Source organism: Poromitra crassiceps, assembly GCF_964638095.1.
Source record: "Poromitra crassiceps genome assembly, chromosome: 15".
In the NCBI taxonomy this organism is placed as follows: domain Eukaryota; kingdom Metazoa; phylum Chordata; class Actinopteri; order Beryciformes; family Melamphaidae; genus Poromitra; species Poromitra crassiceps.
Genome location: NC_139634.1, coordinates 10,407,137 through 10,433,993, shown reverse-complemented (window position 1 = coordinate 10,433,993; position 26,857 = coordinate 10,407,137). Strand labels below are relative to the sequence as shown.

The following is a 26,857-nucleotide window of genomic DNA, read 5'->3' as shown; positions in this document are numbered from 1 at the left end:
ACCCATCCATAACACCACCTGAGACACGCGTCCCTCTGCTCCACCCATCCATAACACCACCTGAGACACGCGTCCCTCTGCTCCACCCATCCATAACACCACCTGAGACACGCGTCCCTCTGCTCCACCCATCCATAACACCACCTGAGACACGCCTCCCTCTGCTCCACCCATCCATAACGCCACCTGAGACACGCGTCCCTCTGCTCCACCCATCCATAACACCACCTGAGACACGCGTCCCTCTGCTCCACCCATCCATAACACCGCCTGAGACACGCCTCCCTCTGCTCCACCCATCCATAACACCACCTGAGACACGCGTCCCTCTGCTCCACCCATCCATAACACCACCTGAGACACGCGTCCCTCTGCTCCACCCATCCATAACACCACCTGAGACACGCGTCCCTCTGCTCCACCCATCCATAACACCACCTGAGACACGCGTCCCTCTGCTCCACCCATCCATAACACCACCTGAGACACGCGTCCCTCTGCTCCACCCATCCATAACACCACCTGAGACACGCGTCCCTCTGCTCCACCCATCCATAACACCACCTGAGACACGCGTCCCTCTGCTCCACCCATCCATAACACCACCTGAGACACGCGTCCCTCTGCTCCACCCATCCATAACACCACCTGAGACACGCGTCCCTCTGCTCCACCCATCCATAACACCACCTGAGACACGCGTCCCTCTGCTCCACCCATCCATAACACTACCTGAGACACGCGTCCCTCTGCTCCACCCATCCATAACACCGCCTGAGACACGCGTCCCTCTGCTCCACCCATCCATAACGCCGCCCGCCGCATCCAGATGTATATATCCACTGTGAGCTCGTACTATAATGTAGACGTCCCAATTTGACGCGCAGCCATATGGTAAAACAAATCGTAATAATAATAATAAATCAGTTTGACAATGTCATCAATCTTTGGTGGTGGGAAATGATATTCCATCTGAGATTTTGTTATATAGTGATTTGAAAGGACGGTGATCTTTTGACAATGAGATATATCCGAATACCACAATGTGTATATAGGAAATAAATTAAGTCAAGACTTAAGCAGCAGTTTCCTCTAGCTGTTTTCGGTGTGTTTTGCTGCGTGGAACCACTTTTTGTTTTTGCCTTTGTTTCCCCAGGGGACTGATATCTCTGAACACCAGCGTCAGCTACCTGATAGAGCCCCTTCCCGTTTCCATGGATACAGAGCAGCACGCCGTGTTCAGAGCCCAGAGCCTCCGTCTACCCAGCGGCAGTTGCCCGCATGACCACGGCAACGAGGAGCGCGAGGAGGAGAAGGAGGGGCTTAATGACTTCATCAACAGAATGATGATGCCGCAGCGCGTGAGGGTGGGTTCAGACAGACGGTTACTTTCTGTACGCACTCCACTAGTTCTTCTGACAGTATTTTCATCACCTACTGTATTCAGATCCATATGAAAATATTCCTTGAAATCCTTTGTGAATTTGAGAGAGAGAAAAATCTAGGCCTTGAAAGTTTTTGAATTGGATGTTAAGGTGTGGGAACCCTGATATTATTTACTATTATTTCCTCTGCTTACAGAAACGAAGGAACCTGAGCCAGAATATGAAGTATGTAGAGTTGCTGCTGGTGGCAGATCATGCTGAGGTGAGGATGCCATGGTGGAATTAGCTGCAACAACATCTTCTTATTATAATGATGACGTGGGGAGTTGGTTATGGTGAACCATCATGTCACTCTCTGACTCATAGTGGATATGACCTCAACAGAGTGGATATGACCTCAACAGAGTGGGTGTGACCAGGGGTGTATTACCAATACCAAACGGGCCTACTGGATCTCTCACCCTTAGTCAGCTTGGAAACTTTTAGACTGAAGAAAATGCCACTAGTTTGTGGATATTAGTGGGATTTTTGGCCAGTCTAAAAGGGTTTTAGTGACAGGGTGAGAGACCGAGATCTTTAAATTGTGAAGATGTCTCACCCACACTTAACAGGCAGGCTTAAGAAAAGCCTGACTGTGGTGGACACACTTGGGGACGTCGTTTTCAGCCTACCTTTTCTTAGCAGGTTTTCTCTCACCGTACAAAATGCTTGAACTGGAGACATTGAATGTGATGGAGGAGACGGGCACCTCCACACCAATCACGATTCTTTCTCATTATTATGCATAATTCTTTTAGTATTAAAGATGAATTGTGGCCGTGGAGTAGGCCTAATATATAAAGAACCATCATGTCACTCTCTGACTCATATCCTAACACTATTTTGACCTGTAAATGGATTTGGAGTGGAAGTGACCTCAACAGAGTGGGTGTGACCAGGGGTGTATTACCAATACCAAACGGGCCTACTGGATCTCTCACCCTTAAGCTGTGTTCACACCGAGATATTTACTTTTCGCTCTGTCGCTCGATTCAACCCTTTGGAATCGCTCTGTCGCTGTGTTTAAATCGCTCGTCAACAGGCACACGAATTGACGGACATCTGGGGGCTATAACGTTACGCAATGTCATGATGTTTGTCCACTACGAGCCACCGTAGTTGTTTACAAGCTAAGCCTATCAGCGTGCTCCTAACGCGACCTCTATACCGGTAGTACAGACTTCACTTCATGTCAGCTGTCAGCCTGTCAATCAGCTGTCAATGCGGTTTGTTGCCACACAATAAACCAGCGGTTTGTTCCAAGCCAGTGTGATCCTTGACTCACTCTCACATGGCAGCCAATCAGCGTTGAATTTCGCTCGAGTTGGGATATTTCATCTCGGGCGACGAGCGTATTTTCGCTCTATCGCTCTCTGTCGCTCGGACGCCCATCGATTTTTCTCCCGGGCGAATATACGCTCAATCGCTCGTTTGCATTGACTTTGTATGTAAACTCGATGCCAGCGAAAAACTTTAATAGGTCGGTGTGAACGCAGCTTTAGTCGGCTTGGAAACGTTTAGACTGAAGAAAATGCCACTAGTTTGTGGATATTAGTGGGATTTTTGGCCAGTCTAAAAGGGGTTTTAGTGACAGGGTGAGAGACCGAGATCTTTAAATTGTGAAGATGTCTCACCCACACTTAACAGGCAGGCTTAAGAAAAGCCTGACTGTGGTGGACACACTTGGGGACGTCGTTTTCAGCCTACCTTTTCTTAGCAGGTTTTCTCTCACCGTACAAAATGCTTGAACTGGAGACATTGAATGTGATGGAGGAGATGGGGGCACCTCCACACCAATCACAATTCTTTCTCATTATTATGCATAATTCTTTTAGTATTAAAGATTAATTTTGGCCACGGAGTAGGCCTAATATATAAAGAAAATATGACAAAGCTGATCACACCCATCAGTCTATTTCCTGTAGGGCTAATTTGAGATGGGGACTTTTGAGGTTTTGAGAGGATATAGGAGACAGATGTGTAACTGTTTAATTGCATGTCAACTGTATGATGTCATTTTCAGTTTGTGAAGCATGGGCGTGATCTCGTAAGGACAAAGACGAAGCTACTGGAAGCAGCCAACTTTGTTGACAAGGTAACGCAAAGTGTGAAAACCCACAGACAGACACTTAAGGCTTTTGCACACCAAGTGCGTATTTTTCGTCCGAAATTGTCGCACGTTTAAAAATAAATACGACCTCATGTTGTGTGACTCACGTTCAACACACTGACTGAAACTTTCGTCCGTCATTAAAGTTCTCGGAACGGGTTCGATTTTCTGCGATTTTCCCATCAGTCAATAGATTTTTGAGAGCTGGGACCCGTCTGTGTTTTCAGATGAAGGATTAAAGAAAACGCATACGAACTCAATCGGACTGTGTGTGCAAAGACCTTTAACGATCTATCTACCTGAAGACTCTGACTGTTTGTCTGTCTGTCTGTCTGTCTGTCTGTCTGTCTGTCTGCTGGCCCTGTGCCTGTCCCCTTCTCCGTGTGTCCCTATCCCAGTACTACAAGGCGCTGAGTATCCGTGTGGCGGTGATTGGACTGGAAGTGTGGTCGGACCAGGATAAGATGAGCGTTTCGGACAACCCGTACAGCACGCTGGCAGAATTCCTGGCCTGGAGACGCAAACAGCTGCGCGCGCTGCCCAACGACAACGCTCAGCTCATCACGTCAGTGTCTCTCTCTCTCCTTTCATCTCCAAAACTACCATCCCCATTTATCATCCTCTGATCCCCCCCCACCCCCACCCCACCACACCCCTAATTCCAGCGCCCGTTATCTTATTCTGACCCCCCCTCACCCTTTGACCTTTGACCCGTGGGGTAGATCTCTCACACGATTTTATCTTCAGTGAGCGAGAGACGATAACCAATACCAATCGCATTCCAGCGGGCCTTTGTCTGTAGTCGTAAACTAACCAGCGGTGGTGTTTGTGTCTCCAGGGGGAAGTCGTTTGACGGCACCACCATCGGTTTGGCACCTCTCAGGGCCATGTGCTCCGAGTACCAGTCCGGGGGAGTGAACTCGGTGAGAGGATATCTGTACAAACACCGATCCACTATATTATGTGCTGTAGATCCGCCATGAAAGCGTGTTACATTTTCTAAGCCATGTTTTGTTTTTCTCTTTAACAGGACCACTCAGACGCTGCGGTGGGCGTGGCTGCCACCATGGCACATGAGATGGGCCACAACTTTGGGATGAATCACGACAGCGTCGGCTGCTGCCGGGCAGCACCCGACGACGGGGGCTGCATCATGGCCGCCGCTACCGGGTGGGATTCACAAATCAACAACAACGACTTCAAACAATCAATCAATCAATCAACTTTTATTTCAGACACAATTGGGTCCATAAAGAGACATACAGTACAGTAAACAATACAGGAAACATTAAGAAGTGCGTTAGAAACACACACGCTCTTGCCCCAACAATGCGACGTTGTGGAAAACCGTAAAAAGGATTAAGAAATATAAATTAAAAGATATACAAACTTTGGCGCCAGTGTTTCCAGAAGCATGATGTATACCTCGTATCACTCTTAGTTATGTCAACAAGAGCCATTATAATCTGATTGCTAGACACTGGCAGTCTGCCCATAAATTTAAACATAACATTTCTCAGAACAGCATAAAAAGTGGGTACATTCCTAGACACAAACATTTCACTTGCGCTATTCCACCTGGGGAGTTTGAGCAATATACGGAATGCATCGTTGTATGCCACCTGAAGTTTTTTCATTCTCGCATTGTTATAGCTACACCACAGGTGGGCTGTATACAGAGGAGTACAGAATGTTCTAAAAACTGCAGTTTTTACATCATCAGTACACACGTGGAATTTGCGTGCCAGCATGGCCATACAGCTTGCCACACTGTCGCTGCACATCATCATCATCACAGATTTTTTTGTGCTTTTCCCCTCCTGGACCAGGCACCCGTTTCCCAAAGTGTTTAACACCTGTAACGAGCGCGAGCTGAAGCGCTACCTGACCTCTGGAGGGGGGAAGTGTCTCTTTAACCTGCCCAATACCAGAGCCATGTACGGGGGGCAGCGCTGTGGCAACGGCTACCTAGAGGACGGAGAGGAATGTGACTGTGGAGATGAAGAGGTAAGGGGGTGTGTGTAGGCGTGTGTGTGTGTGTGTGTGTGTGTGTGTGTGTGTGTGTGTGTTTGTGTGTGTGTGCACGCTTGCATTTAGCAGTCCTCATGACTCGTTGTCTTGTGCAGGAGTGTACCAGTCCCTGCTGCAATGCCAACAATTGCACCCTGAAAGCCGGAGCTGAGTGCGCCCATGGGGTCTGCTGTCATAACTGCAAGGTACTACTGTAACATTCACATCTGTTCTGTCACTTTTCTTTCTTGGGACATTCATTATGAGAAAAACAAAAGTTGGGCACCCTCTTCTGCCCTGCTCATAGACACTCCCAGAAAAAATATTGTGGATTCATGGCGCATCTAAACTAAAAATCATATTTAGGGCCTTTCACTATACTGTATGGTTTGTCAACAAAAATAATATTACCTGAAATCTACTTGGTGACTTGTTAATGGCTGGGATTAGCATTAGGAAAAATGCTACAGTCACGGATAAATTAGATTAATTCAACTCCATTTAACAATCTATTGTATTTGCAAAATAAGTTAGAATCTGACACTAGTGCACAGTGTTTTCTGACATTGAAACATTAAGTGTTCTGACTCTACAATTGCTAACATGGAGTGTGGATTTCCACCATGCATAGCCACAATTCACTTCTTTTTTTTTGACATGGCAGTTAAGTTACATTTTTCATTTTTCTTTCATTAATCTTTTTATTAAAAGCCAGGTAAAAGTGACAGAACGTTTTTAAAGAATACTGTAATAGCAACACTCCCCTCCCCATCCCACCATATCCCTGCATCCCAATATGAAAGGAAACAGAAGAGAGGGAGTTAGTCTCTGAATTAAGTTTCTAGAAACATAAATAAAATTGTTGTCTTGGACTGCGTGTCATCGCATATGTTGTCATTCAACACTTAACACTCGTGGATTCTTAAGGAGGGATTTGACTTTGTTGAGATAAGACGTTGCTGGCCTCCAGGTGGAGTAGAAGTGCTCTTTGGAGCGTATGTTTTTTGTTTGTTGTTCTTTATTAATTTTTTTTGTGGAGTGTAAGATCACTCATCTAAACCGGTTTGGATCCAGTGGATCCTCCTATAGGCAAGTAGAGTCGTGAAGGCTAAGTCTTCATGCTAAATAATAATCTGTTGGTCAGTTGGCGCAATGCCAACGGTGTTTGAAGAGGCATCAGGTTGAAGAGGCATCAGGTTGAAGAGGCATCAGGTTGAGGTTGTAGATGTAGGTCTAGTGCCCCTGACCAATGATCAGATAGGGAATGGCATGACCATCACTGGATCACTGGAACGATATGACATCTGCTACAGTTCTCGTCTGAGTTGGACTACATTCTGGCTCGCCTACACTTGGAGAGATGGGTGCCATGTAAGACCTGGAATTGAATTACACCTAGTTAAGCACAGGATGGGCTCCCATTAACATTAATGCTCATCAGGGCCTCCTTCCAGCATTCATCTGGTATCACATCCCTTAGTTCCTCCTCCCATTTCACTTTCATTTTGTTGAGGGAAACATCTCAGAGATCTACTGAAGTACATTCTTGAGATGAGGCCTCTTAGATCGGAGGGAATGTTGAGGATGTCATCTATAGCAGATGGTTGTGTTGCATTGGTATGAAGTGTCGCGCCTCGAGAGGTATCAAAAATGATTTGATGATTTTTGGAGAAATATATTTAATGTTCGAGAAGATACCATCAGTATAGAGATCTTTAAATTTAGAGAGACCACACCTTTTCTGCAAGGAGAAGGTGGGTCTATTCTAGCAGGTGATTGATGCAGATAGGGGTGGGGCCATCTTAATAGAGTTGATCTTTCCTGCCAATGACAAATTAATTGACCTCCATCTCTGAAAATCAGATTTTAATTGATTGAGTTTTGTTGTTTTCTTTCTTCAAATGAGAGAGGCAGTATCTCTCTGCTCTTTGATTGATTCCTCTCCAATCGCAAGGAAAGATTTCCCTTGTGCCCTTATCTACAATAAATGTAGTGTCTTGGTTGAATTAAAAAAAAATCAGATTATCATCTCGGAATACCTTTTTCCTTAACTATGGTTAGAGTCAGACCGATGCAAAAAAGGAACTCTCTTTATTTTCCTGGGCATCTATGAGCACGGTGTTGAATTGGACCCTGAATGTTTGTTCTTGTTTTCCTCATGTGATCATGTTTCCCTCCTCCTCTCGAATCTTAGCTCTTTCTTCGTCTTTCTTCCCATCTCTTCCTATTCTCCAGATGTCCAGATGTTTTCTCCTGGTGTTTGCTAAACTGTCCGTCTCCTCTCCATCTCTCCCTGTCAAAGCTAAAGAGCCCAGGTGCGCTGTGCCGCGCCCCGGCCCCGGCCCCCTCAGGGTCATGTGACCTACCAGAGTACTGCGACGGGAAGGCGGAGTCTTGTCCCGCTAACCTCTACAAGGTGGACGGTACATCCTGTGCAGGAGGGCGGGCCTACTGCTACACCGGCATGTGTCTGACCCTGGAGCAGCAGTGTCAGTCACTCTGGGGACGAGGTGAGGAAGCCGGTTGTACTTTCAGGTGTCATGCTGATTCATGCTGACACCGATGGGCCCTATTTTGACTGTCGTAGTGCATGGCGCAAGTGTGTTTTTGTGGGTGTGTGCACGAACGCTTAGTGAGGCGATGCGCTTCCGCTTCGCCAGATGACCTCTAGAGGGAGCGCCGCGGGTCTGCACAGGATTTGGGCTCATCAAATAAAGTCTAAATTTGATCTTTGAAGCATTTAAACATCCTGATGAGTAGAACTAAATAAACTGGTTAGATCTGGTCTCTAGTCTCTCCCCAGGCTCCGCATACTACTGTACATCATTGAGTCTGTGCCACTTCACAGCCCTCGCTGGTGTTTTGAGCTCGGGAACAATTGAATGACTGATGGTTCATTTTCAAAAGTCAACATTGCCGGGGCCAACATTGGGAGGGCGACGTGCCCGTTCGCTAAAGTCGTTACTGATCGGTGGTGGGTTCAGGATTCCGAAGTACCCACCAATCTCTGGCCAGGATTCTGACACCAGTTTGGAACGGGCAGTGTCCCAGACCCAGAGAGAGATCTGCAGCAGCGTGCCGTGCAGTAACGTAGTGTTTCAGCATAAGAACTCTCATGGGTCTGGTGGTGCTGAGACTACTTGATCTCGTGCTCGCCTGTCATCCAATAGTGTGTGTGTGTGTGTGTGAGCGATCCAGTTTACTATAACACCGATCCAGCACTGGGTCAGAGGATTAGGCATTGCTATTGGATGGAGTCCATATTCCGTGCTATCTGTCTGTTCACACTGTGACAAAGCTTCCCTGGAGAGGCTTTGTAGTACCATAGGAACCATACACAACAGTATGGGATGCCATCTGGCCCCCATCAGGTGGTCGCATAACACTCTGTGGACTCTGTGGACTCTGTGTGTGTGTGTGTGTGTGTGTGTGTGTGTGTGTGTGTGTGTGTGTGTGTGTGTGTGTGTGCGTGTGCGTGTGCATGTCTATGCGTGCATGTCGTGTGCAGCCATGCTTATGTGTTTCTGTGCATTTTCTGTCCTCCGGCCACAGATGGCCGTCCTGCGCCTGACCTGTGTTTTAAACGAGTCAACGTAGCCGGGGACTCCTATGGGAATTGTGGCAAAGACCTGCTCGGGAAGTACAGGAAATGCAAGGACAGGTGAAGAGCAAAACACTCCGCAACACTCCTCACTCACTCACTCCTTCAGTACCAAAGTGAATGTGGCGGCTATTTATAATTATGTTCAAGCTTTAATGGAGCTCAGCAGAGCGACTAACACCTCCTTGTATTGTTCCAATAGGGATGCTAAATGTGGGAAGATCCAGTGTTTGAGTTCAGCCTCCAAGCCCGTAGAGCCCAATGCTGTCTCCATAGACACCACAGAGTCCCTGGGCAACAGGAAGATTGTGTGCAGGGGGACACATGTCTACCAGCCCGGCCAGAGCCAGGGGGACGATGGACAGGGGGACACTCTGGACCCCGGCCTGGTCATGACTGGCACCAAGTGTGGTGATGACTCGGTGAATGCACTTGACATTTTGTGGTTATTATGATTGATATGATATGAAGACCCCCACATTTTTATTTAGTCTGTTTTGGAGATATGGGAAGAGACAGACAGACTCATACTGCTGCTGTTTCCCCCCCCCCCATATTTCAACTTCAAAACCTACTGGATAAACTAAAAAATAAAATGCATAATGGTTCAAGCTGAACATTTTGGAGATGCAATAATAAGCCTATGATGATGACTTGCATTCCCTCTAACCACTCCCTCTTCTGTTCTCTCTCTCTCTCTCTGACTCACTCACTTTGTCCTCTCTCTCACACCACCTTCTTTCAACAGATTTGCTTTGGCGGAGAGTGTCGCAACGCATCTTTTCTCAGAGCAGACGAGTGCAATTCCAAATGCCACGCGCATGGGGTAGGTGTCCACCAGGTGTCGCTGGCCGCCATGGATAGTGTGACCTTTAAGTATCCCTGCAGTCCTAAAACCCTTATTATACCTGTAGATGAGTCACTGGTGCATAGTGAAAATAAATATGATATATATATACATCAATTTTGTAACTGTAATGTCTAATATGTGATAAATGGCAAAAAATGTCCTCTTATCTCACCAGGTGTGCAACAACAACCATAACTGCCATTGTGACTCCGGCTGGGCCCCCCCACTGTGTGACCAGAGGGGGGCAGGAGGGAGTGTTGACAGTGGACCTGTCATCAGCCACAGTGAGACACTTTATTAGCTTGTTTATCTGCTAATGTGCGATGTACAACTATAATATTTTAGATCTTAAAAGTGTTGGATGATTCTTTGAAAAGACTGCATTCACTTTTTCTTTTTTTCCCAGCAGGCAGTCTCCTTCCCGTCTTGTTGGTCCTCCCCCTCATCCTGGTTTTGTTCGCTGTGGGACTGTGGTGCTGCTACAGGCATAAGCTCCGCCCAGTGAAAACCTCTGCACCACCTCCAACACCAAAGTATGTTGCTTCTCAACCGCCTACCTATACTACTAATCTATGGTTGGTTAAAGGGCGACTTTGCTGATTTTCAACCAGCTTTGGTATCATTACAAAATCAGGAGTATTATGCAAATTAACCATTTTTAATTTCCCCACCATCTTGCCTGGACCGAGAGCTCCCAGGTAGAGAGGGAAATAATGATAGTAATAGTGACACCATAGCAAAACTCCAAATGACATCATTATGACATCATTTGGACCAGGAAGCTCTGTGAATGAGGTCCAGGCAAGATGGAGAGAAGTTAAATATTGTTCATTTGCATATATATTACCGATTTTGTAATGATACACAGCTTAGTTGAAAATTGCAAAGTGGCCCTGTACGCAGCTGATGTTTTTCTGCATTCCAGCCAGGTGTCCATTTTGTAGAATGTGTGTATGAATGTGCGTTTTAACCTTCAGTTCTGAAGGCCCAGCTGAAGCCAAGACTTTCCATGCTGATGGCCATGCCACTGGTCACGCCAACCCGACATTCCTGTTGAAGAGACAGGACTCAGACCGCCTGGTAAGGAAGCTACCTACCTACCATACTAGTCTCGCTGGCCAGCCTCCTCTCCCTTCTGTCCGAGGAGTCTGGCGCCGCAGGTCTCCATAGTGGGATTGCGATGGGCGGCGCTTAGCGGCAGTGCCCTTGGAAAATAGTTTCCAACAATACAACTTACCGTTTTCAGCATGTAGGTTTCTGCCGTTAGCTTGCTAGCTAGTTAGCGTTGTTGTTTTCACTGAGGCGGCAGGGCACTATTTACAGTGACACACAGGGAGGAGGGAGCGGAAGCCGCTCTGATTGACATGGTCGGAGCCAATGACAGAGTTTGTAATAAGCCGGGAGCGGACATCCGGCTGCCACCGAAACAGTCGCTCCAATGGGAGAGCAGCTGTGGAGCAGGGGAGGGCTTATCCCAGTTGCCTGTTTCCGCGGCGGACGGAAGGGAGAGGAGGCTGGCCAGCGAGACTACTACCATACTGATACAGTACGTAGCACACAAAATGGCGAGTTTGTCTGAACCTCGTTATGTTCATCCACAGGGCAAGTCCAGTCCTCGGCCCAGACATGCCGTAGTGCGTCCGACGGGGAAGCCACCTCGTGTGCCCGCCTACGATGCTGCAGAGCAGAGAGAAATACAGGCTCAGGCCCAGAGAGGAACCCAAGCCCAGGCTCCTCCGGTACCGCCGCCTTCGGTACCGCCGCCTTCGGTACCGCCGCCTTTACCCTCCCTGGACCGCAAACCTCACCCATCGCCTTCAACGCCACCCAAACCCCGACCGAACCCCCCTAACAGACCTCCACCACCTTGTCCTGTCAACAGGCCGTCACCGGTAAGTTTAATTTGGTATGCAATAGGAACATATTCTTAACTTATATCAAACTTAGCATAGATTAGCTCCGTTTAGTGAATCTGTTTCTGTGAACTGAATGTGAAATGTCTCACTGGTCTTTTTTTGCAGCAACAGAGCAAACCGCCGCAGGTTTCCACCGACGCCCTCCAGAGAGGAAAGCCTGCTCTGGCGCCATCTGCTGGACAGAAAAAGCCATACAGGTAACCCATCTGCTGGGGCAGACGTTATTTGAGCTATCTTTATCTATCGACACAAACTCTTTGTTAACTTCGTATTGATTTGTTTTAGATCCTAAACCAAGAGCTCAGGGAGAAGCTGTGGACCACCACTTACGTCACATAATGGCCTGTCTTCAACTGCCTTTTTGAATATCAACCACTGGCTAAACGAGGAAATGTTGCACTGTGGGACAGTTGACACCCTGGATCTTTGGAAGTGCAGTCTATGTACTCACTGTACAGGCACTGATGTGTGTTTAGGGAAAATAGGCAAGTCACGGACTACGTTACACTTTCACTGGAGCTATTCTGATGAATATGTTTTCATTCTCGAATTGAGGCTTGATCCGTTTTTTTTGTAAATGAGCCCGATATGTCTGCTTTAGCCACTTGAAACAGCCATCCTCTATACTTGTGAATTGAAGAACAGTATTATTGTAACAGACTTGTTGCGTTGTTACACGTGTGACTGTCAGCACAGTGTTGAAACACTGTTCCAGGAGTATTTATTCACAAAGCAAAGGAGAATACGTGTTTACAGTGTAGCCTATGGTGTTTCTACGAGAGCATGTGCTGTAAGGGGATCTCTTATATTAAGAAAACATGCCTGTAAGGTGTTCTGATGTGTGAGTAAATGAGTCAAAAGAACCCATTGATAGTCCTACATGCATGCTGTAAGTATATGCGTAAGCTTATGATGAGGGATACATGTCTAATATGTAGCAATAACCTTTTTCTTTATTTCATGTTTTATATTGTATGTGAAATTGCACTTTTAACAGCTGTTTTGAATATTTTTTTAAGGTGACCATCCGGACCTAGATTGTATTACTTAGTTCTGGCACTGACAATCAGTGAGGTAGTTGTCCTCGTCCTGGGCAACATTCTGGATAATTGTGTTTTATGAACATAAATGAGCCTTGGTTTATTTTACATCCAACTGTTAAATGTCCTTAAATGGCAACAGGATTTTACATGATTTTACATGAATTTACAGCCAATAGTTTACAGTTAAGCTTTGCATTAAGTGAATTAAGTTTGTCCAAAGATGTTACTGAAACTGTTCAGTGGGAGTTTTGACCAAAATGCCACTCAGAGCTGGAATATGTTCTTCTATCTGAGAAGACAATGTTACTGTGACTGTAGGCTTCACTTGACTTGAGCAACTTTTGGCATTTATAAGGTACTGTTAAATAATATATTATTATATAATATAATAATATAATATATTATTATTATAAGGTACTGTTAAAATTGTGGTCCATTTACAATGTGACTGCTTGGGGACCCATCCGATTTCATGTGATGTATGGAAATATCAGTTGGCATCATGTTTTACCTTATCAAACCTATGCAAACTCAGAGGCAGTATGAAACACTGTGCCTTCAACTGGAATTCAAATAAACAGATGAAAAACATTTTTTTTAGCTGGTTTGTGCTTGTAAAATACATACCATGTTATTCATACCAGGATTTAAAACAAATTTCCAATCAATTTTGGACTGCAGTGCACTTATAACACCAGTAGTAGTGTGTTTAAATAGTACGTTTACTCACTGAATGAGCAACACTTTCAAACTGTTACATACAACTTCAACAGTCAAAATATTGTCCAAAACCAAACCATAAAAACTGACAAATTTGGTGGGGGGGGCTGAAATCAGCCCTTACCCAATATGCTCCCAACTTACTAACCTATAAGCTTAAAAGAAAGTATCCATACACTGAAATGACATCGCTCAATATTCCTATAAGTAGCAACGCCATATTGTTGTCGTGTCTGTATAGTAATAAGTAGCATTGTGCCGACACCATTAGACCAGCGGTTTTTGTTCAGACTTTCCAGCAGAAAGAAAAAAAACAATGTCTGGTCTAATCCATGGGGACAACATGGCTGACATACATGTTTGTTTTAGTAGGCAAACGTCCTCACATGTGCCTATCCACCCCTCGCTGGTAGCTCCAGTTCTTATTATATCCCTCCCATGCCCAGGATAGCAGCAGGCAGATGTATCGGAGGAAGACATGCCATGAAGACTAATGTACGGCCTGCCTAGCACCAGCTGCTGTTGTAGAACTTATTGTCTCGTCAGTTTCCCTGATCTAGTTCTTTTTCCTGTGACAAACAGCCATCCACCTCACCCCCCACAGACTAAGAAGTACCTCAGAGAAAATCCTCAAAGCCCCCTCCAGTGACCTTGCCAGCACTTTGAAGTTTTTTGCAACATGCATGGAAAAATAAACGTTACAACTGATTTTGGCCAACAGAAAATGCCACATGTAGCCCACATTGTGACCTGATTCCCGTGCTGCAAACATTATTTCTGTAACACTTTAATAATTGGATAGTCCAATGTTGATACTCACTGCATCACTTGCCTATTTGATGCATTGCACAGACTACTGTGCAATGTAGGCAGACTACTTTTTTTTCTTTTTTTTTTTTTTTTTAATTATTATTATTATTATTACTGTATCCCTAAGCCTGACCTTATAGTTACAGTAGACTAACCCTGAGCCCATTTTTAAAACCAGTCCTAACATGTTAGGACTGGTTTTAAAAATGGCCCCTGAACATAACTAAAAGTCCCCAAGTCAACATTATGCATGATGTCTCATTGTCTCTGGGTCAACACAAAAGTATGAAATCCATGCTTGCTAGCTAGCTAAATCAGTAGACATTTTAGTTGGAAGCGAGTATCAACATAGGACTGTCCACATAACGCGTCCACTGTATTGTGACTATAGGAAATAATCATACATCACTTTTGGAAGGGGACAATTGGTCAGAAGCCAGAACTTTGAGGGGGCAGGGGAGGGGACATCCTCCTGTGGGGGTCTTCTAATGTAAAGGTGCTGCTGAGAAAGCCAGCTCTTTAGGGCCTAAAGAGCTGACCTGGCAACCCTGTGCATTACCTGGCAACCCTTTGCTTGAAATGATTGATGACAGGTGGAGCATAGAAAAGTCATGTGACATGAGGCCCCGCCCCTCTTAGTACTGTGGGTGATGCTGAAAAGGTGCCTGACCTTTAGCTCCCCGTATCCTTTACTGAGATGAAAGGCTTAGATTTATTCTAATCAAAAGGCCAGTAAATATCAAGTCCAGACCCCCTGAACTAACCTTCCCTCAACTGTGTGTGTGTGTGTGTGTGTGTGTGTGTGAACCTTCCCTCAACTGTGTATGTGTACACACACACACACACACACACACACACACACACACACACACACACACACACACACACACACACACACACACACACACCCTGCTTGGTTCTCTATGGACTGAGGAGAGGGGTGAGCCTCCTAAGCACCAAAGGGAGGGCAGGGTAGTGGTTACTCAGCGGGACACGGGGCATTGGCAGGGAAAGGTTTAGCATGTAGCCTAATTGCCGCCAGCCTCGCCCGCTGTCTGAGCATAATTAGTGTTAACTAGCATGTCACTTCCTGTGGAGTGTCATTCATTAGAGATGATGATTGGCTGAGGGGATAAAAGGCAGGGGTGACGCCCCCGCCTCCCCTCACGGCGGGAGGGGGCACAGCCAGGTGAGCGGTGAACAGAGGAGCTCACCTGCTGAAAGCCTTGAATAATGACCTAATTAAGCCCCAGTTGTTTTTCCCTCACTTGTGATGCTGAAGATGGATCTTCTCATCCATTTTGCTCTGTATTGTTCCTGCACACTTGAACCTGAACTCTTTCTTTCAACACAAGTGCTTTTCTTGATGTTGTCGACCGTGCTAGCTGGGCATGTTCACACTTGGTCCCTTTCAGCCCTCCAACAAGTGTGGAGTGGAGTTATTTTAGATTCACACCTTATACCTATTGAAACCACGTCCATAATCTAACTAATAAGCTTCAAACAGAAATTGTACATCTACAAAAAGATCAGGCCCTTTCTCACTCGTGCTGTCTCGGACACTTACCTACATGCAATCATTCTTTCCAAATGATCCTACTGTCTGTCTCCCCATCTGGTCCCTATAACCACAAAGGAGATCATAGAGCCATTATAGCAAGACTGTACAACAGAGCCTACCAAATTCACGATAACCTCTCAAACTGGACCCATCACTGTACAGCTCTCTCACATTCCAATGCCTTACATTTTCAGAACTACACAAATCTTTTAGCAATTCAACTTTATTTTCAGTTACAAAATAATAACTCCCCCCCCTGCAATTACCACCTTACTCCCAAGACGCAGTGCCAGACAGACAAGCGTTACCCGTGCAATCGCACGGGAACATATCCCAGTTCCAGCGTATAAAAACAACTTTGGCCTGAGATCCTTCTTCCGTACTTTGACTTTAATCTGGAATGAAATACCCCATCACATCAGATCTACCACGTCTATCCCCCACTTCAAACATACATATAAGCACTTTCTGTTGGAAAACTACATTTGTAACCACTGATGCTCTTGTTTTGTTAACGTATTTTTATTTCTGATGTTTATTTTGTATATCAGAATTGCTGCCAATTGCTGCCATCAGATTGCAATCTGATTGCAATCTGATGGCAGAAATGGGTGTCCTCTCAATCCGCATAAAGTTGCTGTATCCAGATTGAGAGGACACATTGCATTTACACTTGTGTTCTCTGAGGCCATTTACACCTGGCGCTAACATGCGTTTTCGGTGATCAGATTGCAATCAGATTGTGTTTTATCACTTGAAATGCCAGGTGTAAACACCCCTAAAACGCATTGAAGAAGGATTGCAATCTGATCGGCCAAACCACCTCCGGAGGTGGTCAGGGATGCATTGTGTACCCATTGAACACAAGTCTAAATGCAATGTGTCCTCTCAATCTGGATACAGCAACTTTATGCGGATTGAGAGGACAATAATTTCTGCAATCAGATTGCAGAAAACGCATGTTAACGCCAGGTGTAAATGGAATCAGGCTGAAGTGATAAAATACAATCTGATTGCAATCTGATGGCAGAAAACGCATGTTAACGCCAGGTGTAAATGGAATCAGGCTGAAGTGATCAAATAAAATCTGATTGCAATCTGATGGCAGAAAACGCATGTTAACGCCAGGTGTAAATGGCCTCAATGTGTGTACACAATGCATCCCTGACCACCTCAGGGATGCATTTGGCCGAGGTGGTTTGGCCGATCAGATTGCAATCCTTCTTCAATGTGTCTTCTTGGGGGCGTTTACACCTGTACTTTGAAGCGATAAAAACACAATCTGATTGCAATCCGATGGCAGAAAACACATGTTAATGCCAGGTGTAAATGGCCTCATAGTCAACATTAGAAGTATACAATATATATGACTATAGGCTAGGGGCTGTCACTAGCCTAGGGACTGACTGCTGGTGGGTTATATATGGTTAAGTGTTGTCTGATTGAGGTATACTTGCCTCTGGCAGGGAAAGGTCACCATAAATGATTAATGCGAGGGAAAAATGTCATTGTGGGGGAGGGGGAGGGACAGAAGAGAGGTGTTGGGTGGACCATAGTTTCACTCTTCTATCCTAAATCTGTTCCTCCGCTCTCTTTTCACTTTCCACACATCCTTTTTATACAAATTTGTTCCTACTAAACCACAAAATGTAACGTCAGCTAAAATTTTCATATCTCTGATTCGAGTGAAAATGAGCAGTGTTTAGGGCTCCGTGTTGAGCACAGCTGGGTTGCTGTTACAGCAGACAGTCCCAATCGATGGCACAGATCAGCTGGGGGGTATCATTTCCTCTCATCTTGTTTACTCGTGAGAACGGAGACGAGGTTCTGACCTACAGTGTCGTGTTTATTCAGATCAATGAGGAGAGAATTCCTTATGAGTCTCCCACAGGCAGCGGTGAGTCCGCTCAAACGAGCCCGTCTGAGTTCAGAGGAAAGCCCTTTCCCTCTAATTAGTTTTAATTAATGTGTGCCCTTATCATAATGTCTTTAATGGGCCCAGAGGCAACAGGAGTCCATCCGCTGATCAGAGGCGTTTACGTCAAAGTTTTAATTTCCTCATTTACACAAGTCATATATGCCAGGCCTAGTTTCAGAGAGCACTTGGAAGGCCCAATATATGAGATTTTTGGGTAACACTTTACAATAACGTACACAAATAATGTAGTAGTTAGTAAACTAATCATTAACTAATAGTTAGTTAATGAGTAGTTAATTAATAATTCGTCATTAGTCAATCACTAGTTAATCATAGATAATGAGTAGGTAGTCATTACTTAATGATTAGTATCTAAGTTCCTGAGTAGAGTAGTTAATCATTAGTTACTGATTAGTCGGTCAGTTCCATCAGTAGAGTAGTTAATCATTTGTTAATGATTAATAAATGTCAGTTCATATATTAGTTAATCATTAGTTAAGGTCACATTGTGAGTATAGTAGTTAATCATTAGTTCATGATTCGTTGTGAACTGAGTAATTACTCATTAGTTAATGTGTAATTCCGGTTCTCTACCAACTGAGCTAACCAGCCTGTTAACACAGCTTAGTCAGTAGAGCCATACTATGGATCTGTAGAGCCGGAGACCAAGTATTATAGTTTTGAAGGTATATTCCACCCAAATACTACTTTCTGTCCAAGTACTTATAGTTTTGAAGGTATATTATGTGCTTTAAAACACAAGTACTTAGACAGAAGTAGTATTTGGCTGAAACATACCTAAGTACTTACATGAAGTACATGAAGTAGTATTTGGATGGAATATACCTTTAAAACTATAGTTAGTTAGTATAGTTAAATTATATTTACACTAAAGTCAGGTGCTTTCATCACATTCTTTGTTATTTTCCTTTAACTTGTGCTTTTTTGTCTTCCATCCATAATTTATAAAAGATATTTTCAGCCATTGTATACTTTTTTGACAGATGTATGTTGCTTTACAGCTGAAATTGGGTAAGAGAGCTGAAATTGGGTGAGAGACATAGAGACCAAGTTGAATTTCATCCACTAGGCATAAATATGACATTTCAATCATAAAAGTTCATAAGAAACAACATTACTGGGTCCAAGAAATTTCCAGTAGACTATTGTGGCACCTTGCCCAAAGCCTAAAGAGTAAATGTGAAGTGACACCAGAGGTTTAGCGCAGGTTTAAGCCACCACCACCACCATCCCTGAAGCTGAATCTAACTGACTGTACCTGAATGCAACGTGGGTGTCCTCTGGGTGAGAGACATATGTGTCTCTGTGTGAGAGAGAGGGAAAAAAGTGTTGGAATTGCCGGAGTTAATGGGGGGGATGGGGGCCAGGCTCCCCCAGTAGTAAGAAATAAATAAATAAAAATAAAAATAATAAAAAATGCTCACCATTTTAAATCTCCATCTGACTGTCTGGCTGAATATGATCATACAATTTATATCCATTTTGACAAGCATCACAGGGATCTCTTTGCTAAAGCTGTGACAGGGGGGCTCTGACAGGGCCTTGCTGCAGCCGCCCCCTCCCTCTGGAATGCCCTCCCCAGTCACATCTGACAGGCCAAAACTCATTGTCTTTCATACTCATTATGTCATCTTTCCAAAAAAGCTGTGGATCTTTTAAATGTAATAAGTTGAATGACATTATGACAAGCTCCACGTAGTGGTGGTGGAGCAGGAATTGAATGAGCCATCTGCATGCTTCCACGTCTCTATGTGGTCAACATATCCATCGCACCACCAGCTCCCATTCATACTCAAAGCTCTTCGCTGAGAGCTTTTATCTTTTTCGTCTGTCACTGTTCAAAACTGACTGAGCCTTGAACCCACGACCTCAAAAGTGACTGAGGTTTGAAACCAGAAGCTAAATACTGCTGGGCAGCGATCAAACTCTCTGAGCCACTGGGTCACACTTCTTAAGTGGGGCTTTCTCAGAGCATTTCATTCTTTCCTCTGGCTGTTGCTGTTGAAAACTGACTGAGACTCGAACCCACAACCTCAAAAGTGACCAAAGCCTCAATACTGATCGGTTGCAAACAAACTCTCTGTACCACAAGGCCAGAGGTCTTAAGGATGGTTTTCTCAGGGCTTTAAATCACTCTTTCCTCTGACTGTCACCATTCAAAAGTGACCAAGGCTCAAACCCACGACACTGAGGCCTCAATAATGCAGTGCATCAACCAACTCTCTGTACCACCAGGCCAGACTTCTTAAGGAAGGTTTTCTCAGGGCTTTAAATCACTCTTTCCTCTGACTGTCACCATTCAAAACGCATTTCACGCATTATGTGCATTATTCATCATAGTATAGTCTTTATGCATCTTAAAAGATGTTTTGAAGGGATCTTTTAAGTTCAATAGTATTTTAATTATATTAATATGACGTGAGTTTCTATTCGCCTGGCACAGTTTTACTTTTATATTTGAGTACATTTCAGAGCCTGTACTTTTTACTTTTACTTGAGTAATTAAGTCGAATCAGTACTTCTACCTTTACCAGAGTATTTTTTTACACAATTATTAACTGTACTTGTACTTAAGTAAAGAAAGTGTGTACTTTTCCCATCTCTGCAAATTGGACCTTGATGGGATGCAAACACATGGAAAAATGCCCATGGATTCTGTTACCATTAGCCTACATGAAACAATGTAAGATAAATCAAGGTCCAAATGATTGGTAGCTTTGAATTTAGAAGCTGAGAATCATGCAGTCTTATTGAGATTGTTTTAGATGGGAACCCTCCTTTGCAGTATAGTTTATTGAAGAACACACCCTGAACTCATTTGATTGGTCACTGCAACTGCTTCTTCCTGAAAACCTGCTTAGAAAAATGTGATTAAGATTAGGGTTAGGGTGTGAAATTAGTGCAGTTTGGGGTGTCATTGGTCTTGTGGCATAATGGTTAAGGTGCTTGCCTTCCAATCTGAAGACTGGGGTTTGATTCCCAGTCAAACCATACACATCTTTATGAAACATTAGGTTTAAGCAAGTACAACAATATGGTTTGGGTTATACTTAGTCTCTTAAAACAGACTGTCTCATCTACATCCGGCGAATGCAGCTATATACAGTCTGTACGTTACACCCCCAGAACACGCACAAGGAAGTTGGGAAAAAACCTTCAGACAGGAAAGAAGTTCGATGGAATCCGACCAATCACGACACGTGTGTCCACGAAAAATGCGGCATATTGGATTTTGATTGGACTAATGAGCGGAAGACCCGCCTTTCTGCGATTCTGATTGGACTAATGAGCGGAAAACCCGCCTTTCTACTTCCCATTCCGGTTGGTGCATGATTCTCCCCCACGAAGTACAGACGGTATGGCGGAAGCATTTGAAAATTGCGGAAGCCAACTCGTCTGTTCTAAGAGACTAGGTTATACTAGTCTTATATAACAACTAGCCAGAGGAAAGCGTGAAAACCTGCTTTAAGAAGTCTGACCTGGTGGCGCAGAGAGGCTGCTTCCTGCCCTGCAGTATTGAGGCCTCGGTCACTGTATTTCTACTTGAGTAAAGAAAGTGTGACCTTTTCCCATCTCTGCTGTAATATGTCTCCTCCATCGGGAATAGAACCAATAACCCACCTGTCAGGTACCGACACAGACACAGTGACTCATCCTGCCGAGCTATGAACTGTTAAGAGTTCACCTTCTGAATTCTACATACTGTGTTGACACCATTGACACTGACAACAACACAGAGCATAAAGAATGAGACAGGTTGGAATTGAACGAGTGGGCAGCTGTTTATCTGACTGAGCAGCTGTTTATCTGACTTGAGCTAGAGTTAGAGACTGACTAGACTCCTACATCAGCGTATTTCTATCAGTGCCAGGAAGGAGTATCCCGGCAGATAGCTCCCATCCATTATTCAGCCAGTTTGAGCCTTTGAGCTCCGGGAGGCGCTATAGAGTTCCTTTGGGAACTAAAAACATTTCCAAGAAGTCCTTCATCCCAAGTACCATCAGTATTCTTAACTCTGCAAAGTGACCAACAAAAATTTAACCACAGACATGAACTGTTTTCAATGTGTAGTCTAACTGTGTCTATGTCTATTTTTATAGCCTACCACTAATTGCCTTCTGGCCTCTTATGTTGTGTATGTTACGTAATTTCACACCCTGGTGAACAATACAGTTCTATTCTATTCTATTTATTCTATTCTTTGCCCTTTTTGATGGGGACCCCCTGGAACCCCCCCCCCCCCCCCCCCCCCAAAGATCCTTAGGGTCCCACTTAAACAGAACCACTGATCTAGATGCAGTGGAATTACTCATTCGGCTGTACTAGATATCTGATATATTCAGCCGATATCTTGTATGACTTTTTTCATATTAAGGGTCGCAGAGAATCATAGGCTAATGTAAACGGACAAGAAGGAGATTTTGCATAGGGCCCCCAACAAGCTAGAAACAGCTCTGCCGCCACACTACACTTTACCTGGGGGTTAAGTCACTCTCTTAGCCTGGAGCTGAGAGAGCTGTTAGCCCAGGGCTAAGAAAGCTTTCACACTGGCCCACTCCAAAGTGGGCTAACGCCGACTTCAGCGCCGGCTAGCTGGCCCTGCTCTGGAGCAGACTGACTTTCCATCTAAACACAGCAGGGCTAAAAGTTGCCAGTGTGAAACGTGGCCAGAGACGGGGCCAAGGAGACAGTGAATCACATAGCCCTGGTTTTAGACTAACCTGGGTTAACAATGCGTGTGTGAAAAGTGGGTATAAGTTAGCCTGGGGCTATCTTAGCCCTACTCTTAGCCCAGGGTTTAGAAGGTGACCAGATGTCCCCGATTTTCGGGGACAGTCCCCGTTTTTGGTGACCTGTCCCCGGCTGGAGCTGTCCCTGAAAATGTCCCCGATTTTCTACTGGCGTCTGCGGCCGATATGACTCTAGCTCTAGTGGGCTCATTCTTAAATCTAGAGTGAAGATACTTAGAGGCTATGAAACTGTAAGACTACAGCATCCATTGGGAGCAACAATGCCATGCTACCTTGTCGGGAAGGTCGCTAAATAATGAATTTTGAAAAACCGGCATATATGCTCAATTTCAAAGGGGACCCTTGACCGTTCTCATCTCAAGATATCTGAATGAGAATGGATTCTATGAGTCAATGTTTTGATCCAGGCATCCCAACAAGTGTTTACATGTTCTGCTGCAGCTCTTTCACTAGATCTTGAACAATGAAGAAGCAATTAGGTCTCCACTGAAAATACTGTTTGAGATCTGAGGCTTTTCATAAAACATCCGGCGCTGTAGGTTCAGAAGGCCATGGCCAATGCTGCTGAGAACACAGTGACATTTTGTAAAGGGGCACAGTGAATGACGTGTGTGTGTGTGTGTGTGTGTGTGTGTGTGTGTGTGTGTGTGTGTGTGCGTGTGTTTGTGCGTGTGTGTGTGTGTGTGTGTGTGTGTGGGGGGGGGGGGGGGGGTTGTACTGTTTATTACAGTACAACAGCCATGGACAAAATAAGTGAAACTGGAATCATCCCCCTTTATTATTTCATAGGTAATAACATTAGATATTTTTATGATATATTGATTGCCGGTTTGGAAATGTCCCCAGTTTAGATAGCCCCGGGCTAAGAGCATGTAGTGTGAAAAACCCTTTTGTGTCTGTGTGTACATGTAGGTGTGTGTGTATCTTTTTGGGCCTATGTGCATTATAGTACATAGGAAAATAGTTGGGCTAAACAAATGGTAAATGGCCTGCATTTATATAGCGCTTTTATCCAAAGTGCTTTACAGTCAGTAGGTACAATCACCCACATAAACACACAAACAACACATAAACATAGTTGGACTTAACGGAAATTTAAACAAATGACACTCTTCTTGTGCTTGTATGCTCTTCTTCTCACCTAAACACTTTTGGACACCACAGAAGAGAATTTGACCTCCACACCAGCTCCATCTTGAGGATGCTCTTTATTGTAAACATTGTTTGTTGAAGTAGCCTACATGATGAATACAAAACAATCTCCTTCACAGAAAGAGGAGAGGAAACACAGACTTGTTCACATCAAAAACGTCCATTTTAAACTTCCACATATCACTTTATAATGAGGCTATAAACAAACCGTTTTCTCTCTGCAGACAGGTGAAAACCACGTACACTTAAGAGGTTGATAACATGTAGCCCCAATTAAGCTGTCACATACATTTATGGTGGTCATGATGAGGATTTCTTTCAGTGCCCCAAATTCCAAGGTTTTGAAGTCTTTGGTAATCAATGACTTCAAGAAATGTGTAAGAACAGTGTTCATTTACAATAATAACAATACATCTCTCTAGATAGATAGCTATTACATTTGCATTGCCACCCAACTTACTGGAAGCTTTTATTTACAGCTGACAGTGAATACGCATGAATAAGTAGTGAATAAGATTTTGATGCTTTAGCGATATTATTGTTACGACATTCATGCCAATAAAGCAATTTGAATCTGAATAAAATGTAGGTCTTCAAACTCCTCATGAAAACGCTAAAATCAAAGACAATTTTGCGGGTCTATATCGAATGCACATAACGTACTGCTCTATTTTGATTCCACACACCGTTTTTGCACTTCTTACCTTTGAATAATACCATAAACACAGTTGACAGAAGACCATGACTATGTTCTTATGTTGATACAGTGCAGCTCTCAGCAGTCCAATACATTGAGGCGAAGCGGTTCAGCTGCTCTGACTGAGGATCGAATTGAAGACAAATAAGATCATGTGTCACATCGATTAGAATACGGCCCTTGTTTGTTCTTCCTTGTTCAGGCGCTCCCAAGGCACAGGATCATTTTCATCCGTGAGCGCTCCCGTCTCCCTCTCATGCCAGAACTGCTCCACGTCCGGCAAGGCGATCCCATCTCTGAGGCTCACCTCATCTGCGTCTCTCTCTCCTCCTCCTCCTCCTCCACCGCCTCCTCTACCTCCTCCTCCTCCTCCTCCTCCTCCTCCTCCTCCTCCTCCTCCTCCTCCTCCTCCTCCTCCTCCTCCTCCTCCTCCTCCACCTCCTCTTCCTTGCTCTGCCTGGGGCTGAGCCTCTCTGCTGCGAAGGCCCCGCTCCCCTCTCCCCTGACCTGAGGTCTCCGGTCTGGGGCGCGGCGACTGGTAAGCAGTGGGGTTATGGGGTCCACGCTTCTTCGGCTTGGGTGGAGGTTGTTTGCGCAGGGTGAGCCGCCGCCACAGCCCCCGGTAGCCCTCCCTGAACTCCTCGGAGAGGGAGAGCACAATGAGCGGGTTCACCAGCGAGAGGCAGAAGGTGAGCAGCTGAGCGGAGAGGGACAGGAGGAGGGGAGGAGAGGAGATGAAAGGCAGAGCTCCTCCTTCGCCCCTTTTCTCCGCCACATTACGCTCCCACACCCACACCACCCACTGTGGGAGCCAGAGGACGGCCATGGCGACGATCAGGCAGAACAGCATCAAGGTGAGTCTCCTGGATCTGATCTGGGCGCGCAGGTTCTGGGTCTTGGAGCTCTTGGAGCGCTGCTGCTGGCACTGGCCGTACACCTTCCAGAAATACAGCAGTGCAAAACTCAGGGGCGCACAGAAGACCCCCAGGGGGTACGCCTTGACGTACACGGTCATGAAGTCCCGGGCCTCTGGAGGAACCAGCAGCACGCACACCGGCCCGCGACTCTGAGTCTGCAGCGTCGCAAACAGCCAGTGCGGGACGGTGACAGAGCAGGCAGACAGCCAGGTGAAGAACAGCACCACCAGGATGGAGCACAGACGGATGCTCACCTGCTGGGTAGGGGTGGACATATAGCGGTAGCTGGCTTTGGCCAGGAGCGCCACTGTGAAGCTCTTGGCTGCCATGCAGGAGTGGAGGAACCAGTCGGCCGTCTTGCACGCCGCCCAGCCCAGAGTCCAGCTGGCCTCGGAGTAGGCGGCCGCTCGGAGAGGCAAAGCGAACGCCAGCACCAGGCTGTCAGCGAACATCAGGTTGAAGATGAGGGAGTTGATGATAGACAGTTTGCCTTTGTGAGCACTGACCGCCAAGATGACCATTGCAGTGAGATTACAAAGCAGGCCCGACACGCAGATGACACCCAGACTGGCCGGCAACAGGACCCTCAGCTGCCCGGGGTCCAGGTGCTGGTGAGACCCGCGCTCGTTGAAGGACCACCGGTCTATGGAGCTGTTCACCACAGTTGCATTGTTCCCACTTAACTTATCCATCTCGTCCAATAAAGATCGTGTGGACTGACGAAACAAGACCGTCAAAGGTAGCCAGGAGATGTGAAGAGATAAAAGTGATAAACAAAATATGAAGGTAGAAAGATTTCCAGAAATGTGTGCCCAAAGAAAGGTATAAAAACCAATCTAGAAATATGATCACTCTCAACTAAACCTCTTATAATAATCGCATCAGAGAATGGATCGATTGACAATCAATGATCAGAGAGGAGCTCCTGTCTGTCTCCGGGTTTATCCTGAGACAGGATGCGGGAGTTTGTGCGCTTGGTTATAAAGATGCTGTTTGATTGACAGCTGCTGTCCCCAATCCCCATGCAGCTGACACAATGTGTTGTGTCAGCCTCATGGGTCCAATTAGAAAAACCCTGGAATCATTTGCACCGCATGACACATTCATGTAGCCTATAAGATTTCACGACACATTAATGTAGCCTATAAGATTTCATGACACATTAATGTATCCTATGAGATTTCTAATTTGAGTAAACATTTGTACCACCGGAGGCATCCGTTTCGGGGTGATACAGATGCCACGTTTTTGAATTTTCTCCCTGCCGATGTCGATGAGATGTCGATGGTATTGTGCACCCCTGCTATACATATTCCCAACGGGACCTATTAGGTATGCTGGTATATTTACAACCTA

At 45.3% G+C, this 26,857-nt stretch overlaps 1 protein-coding gene and 1 pseudogene across 2 annotated transcripts in view; one reads left to right on the top strand and one right to left on the bottom strand.

Moving 5' to 3' along the window:
* The window catches only part of LOC310790012 (disintegrin and metalloproteinase domain-containing protein 19-like), a gene marked incomplete at its 5' end in the record, with an annotated part of 26,857 nt that extends 14,524 nt beyond the window's left edge, over nucleotides 1-12,333 (top strand). The window contains 18 exons of the mRNA XM_083651731.1: nucleotides 1,157-1,367; nucleotides 1,582-1,647; nucleotides 3,448-3,519; nucleotides 3,933-4,099; nucleotides 4,373-4,457; nucleotides 4,565-4,704; nucleotides 5,364-5,541; nucleotides 5,661-5,750; nucleotides 7,847-8,054; nucleotides 9,097-9,205; nucleotides 9,348-9,567; nucleotides 9,894-9,971; nucleotides 10,171-10,279; nucleotides 10,405-10,528; nucleotides 10,973-11,075; nucleotides 11,597-11,887; nucleotides 12,017-12,108; nucleotides 12,197-12,333. Coding sequence (XP_083507857.1) covers nucleotides 1,157-1,367; nucleotides 1,582-1,647; nucleotides 3,448-3,519; nucleotides 3,933-4,099; nucleotides 4,373-4,457; nucleotides 4,565-4,704; nucleotides 5,364-5,541; nucleotides 5,661-5,750; nucleotides 7,847-8,054; nucleotides 9,097-9,205; nucleotides 9,348-9,567; nucleotides 9,894-9,971; nucleotides 10,171-10,279; nucleotides 10,405-10,528; nucleotides 10,973-11,075; nucleotides 11,597-11,887; nucleotides 12,017-12,108; nucleotides 12,197-12,203 — 2,350 coding nt within the window. The 3' untranslated portion in view covers nucleotides 12,204-12,333. The remainder of the gene's footprint in view (nucleotides 1-1,156; nucleotides 1,368-1,581; nucleotides 1,648-3,447; nucleotides 3,520-3,932; nucleotides 4,100-4,372; nucleotides 4,458-4,564; nucleotides 4,705-5,363; nucleotides 5,542-5,660; nucleotides 5,751-7,846; nucleotides 8,055-9,096; nucleotides 9,206-9,347; nucleotides 9,568-9,893; nucleotides 9,972-10,170; nucleotides 10,280-10,404; nucleotides 10,529-10,972; nucleotides 11,076-11,596; nucleotides 11,888-12,016; nucleotides 12,109-12,196) is intronic.
* Nucleotides 12,334-24,750: 12,417 nt separating this feature from the next.
* On the bottom strand, nucleotides 24,751-26,193 carry LOC310790010 (G-protein coupled receptor 151-like; annotated as a pseudogene). Its single transcript has one exon. The product of its transcript is annotated as a G-protein coupled receptor 151-like (transcript).
* Between the last annotated feature and the right edge of the window lie 664 nt (nucleotides 26,194-26,857).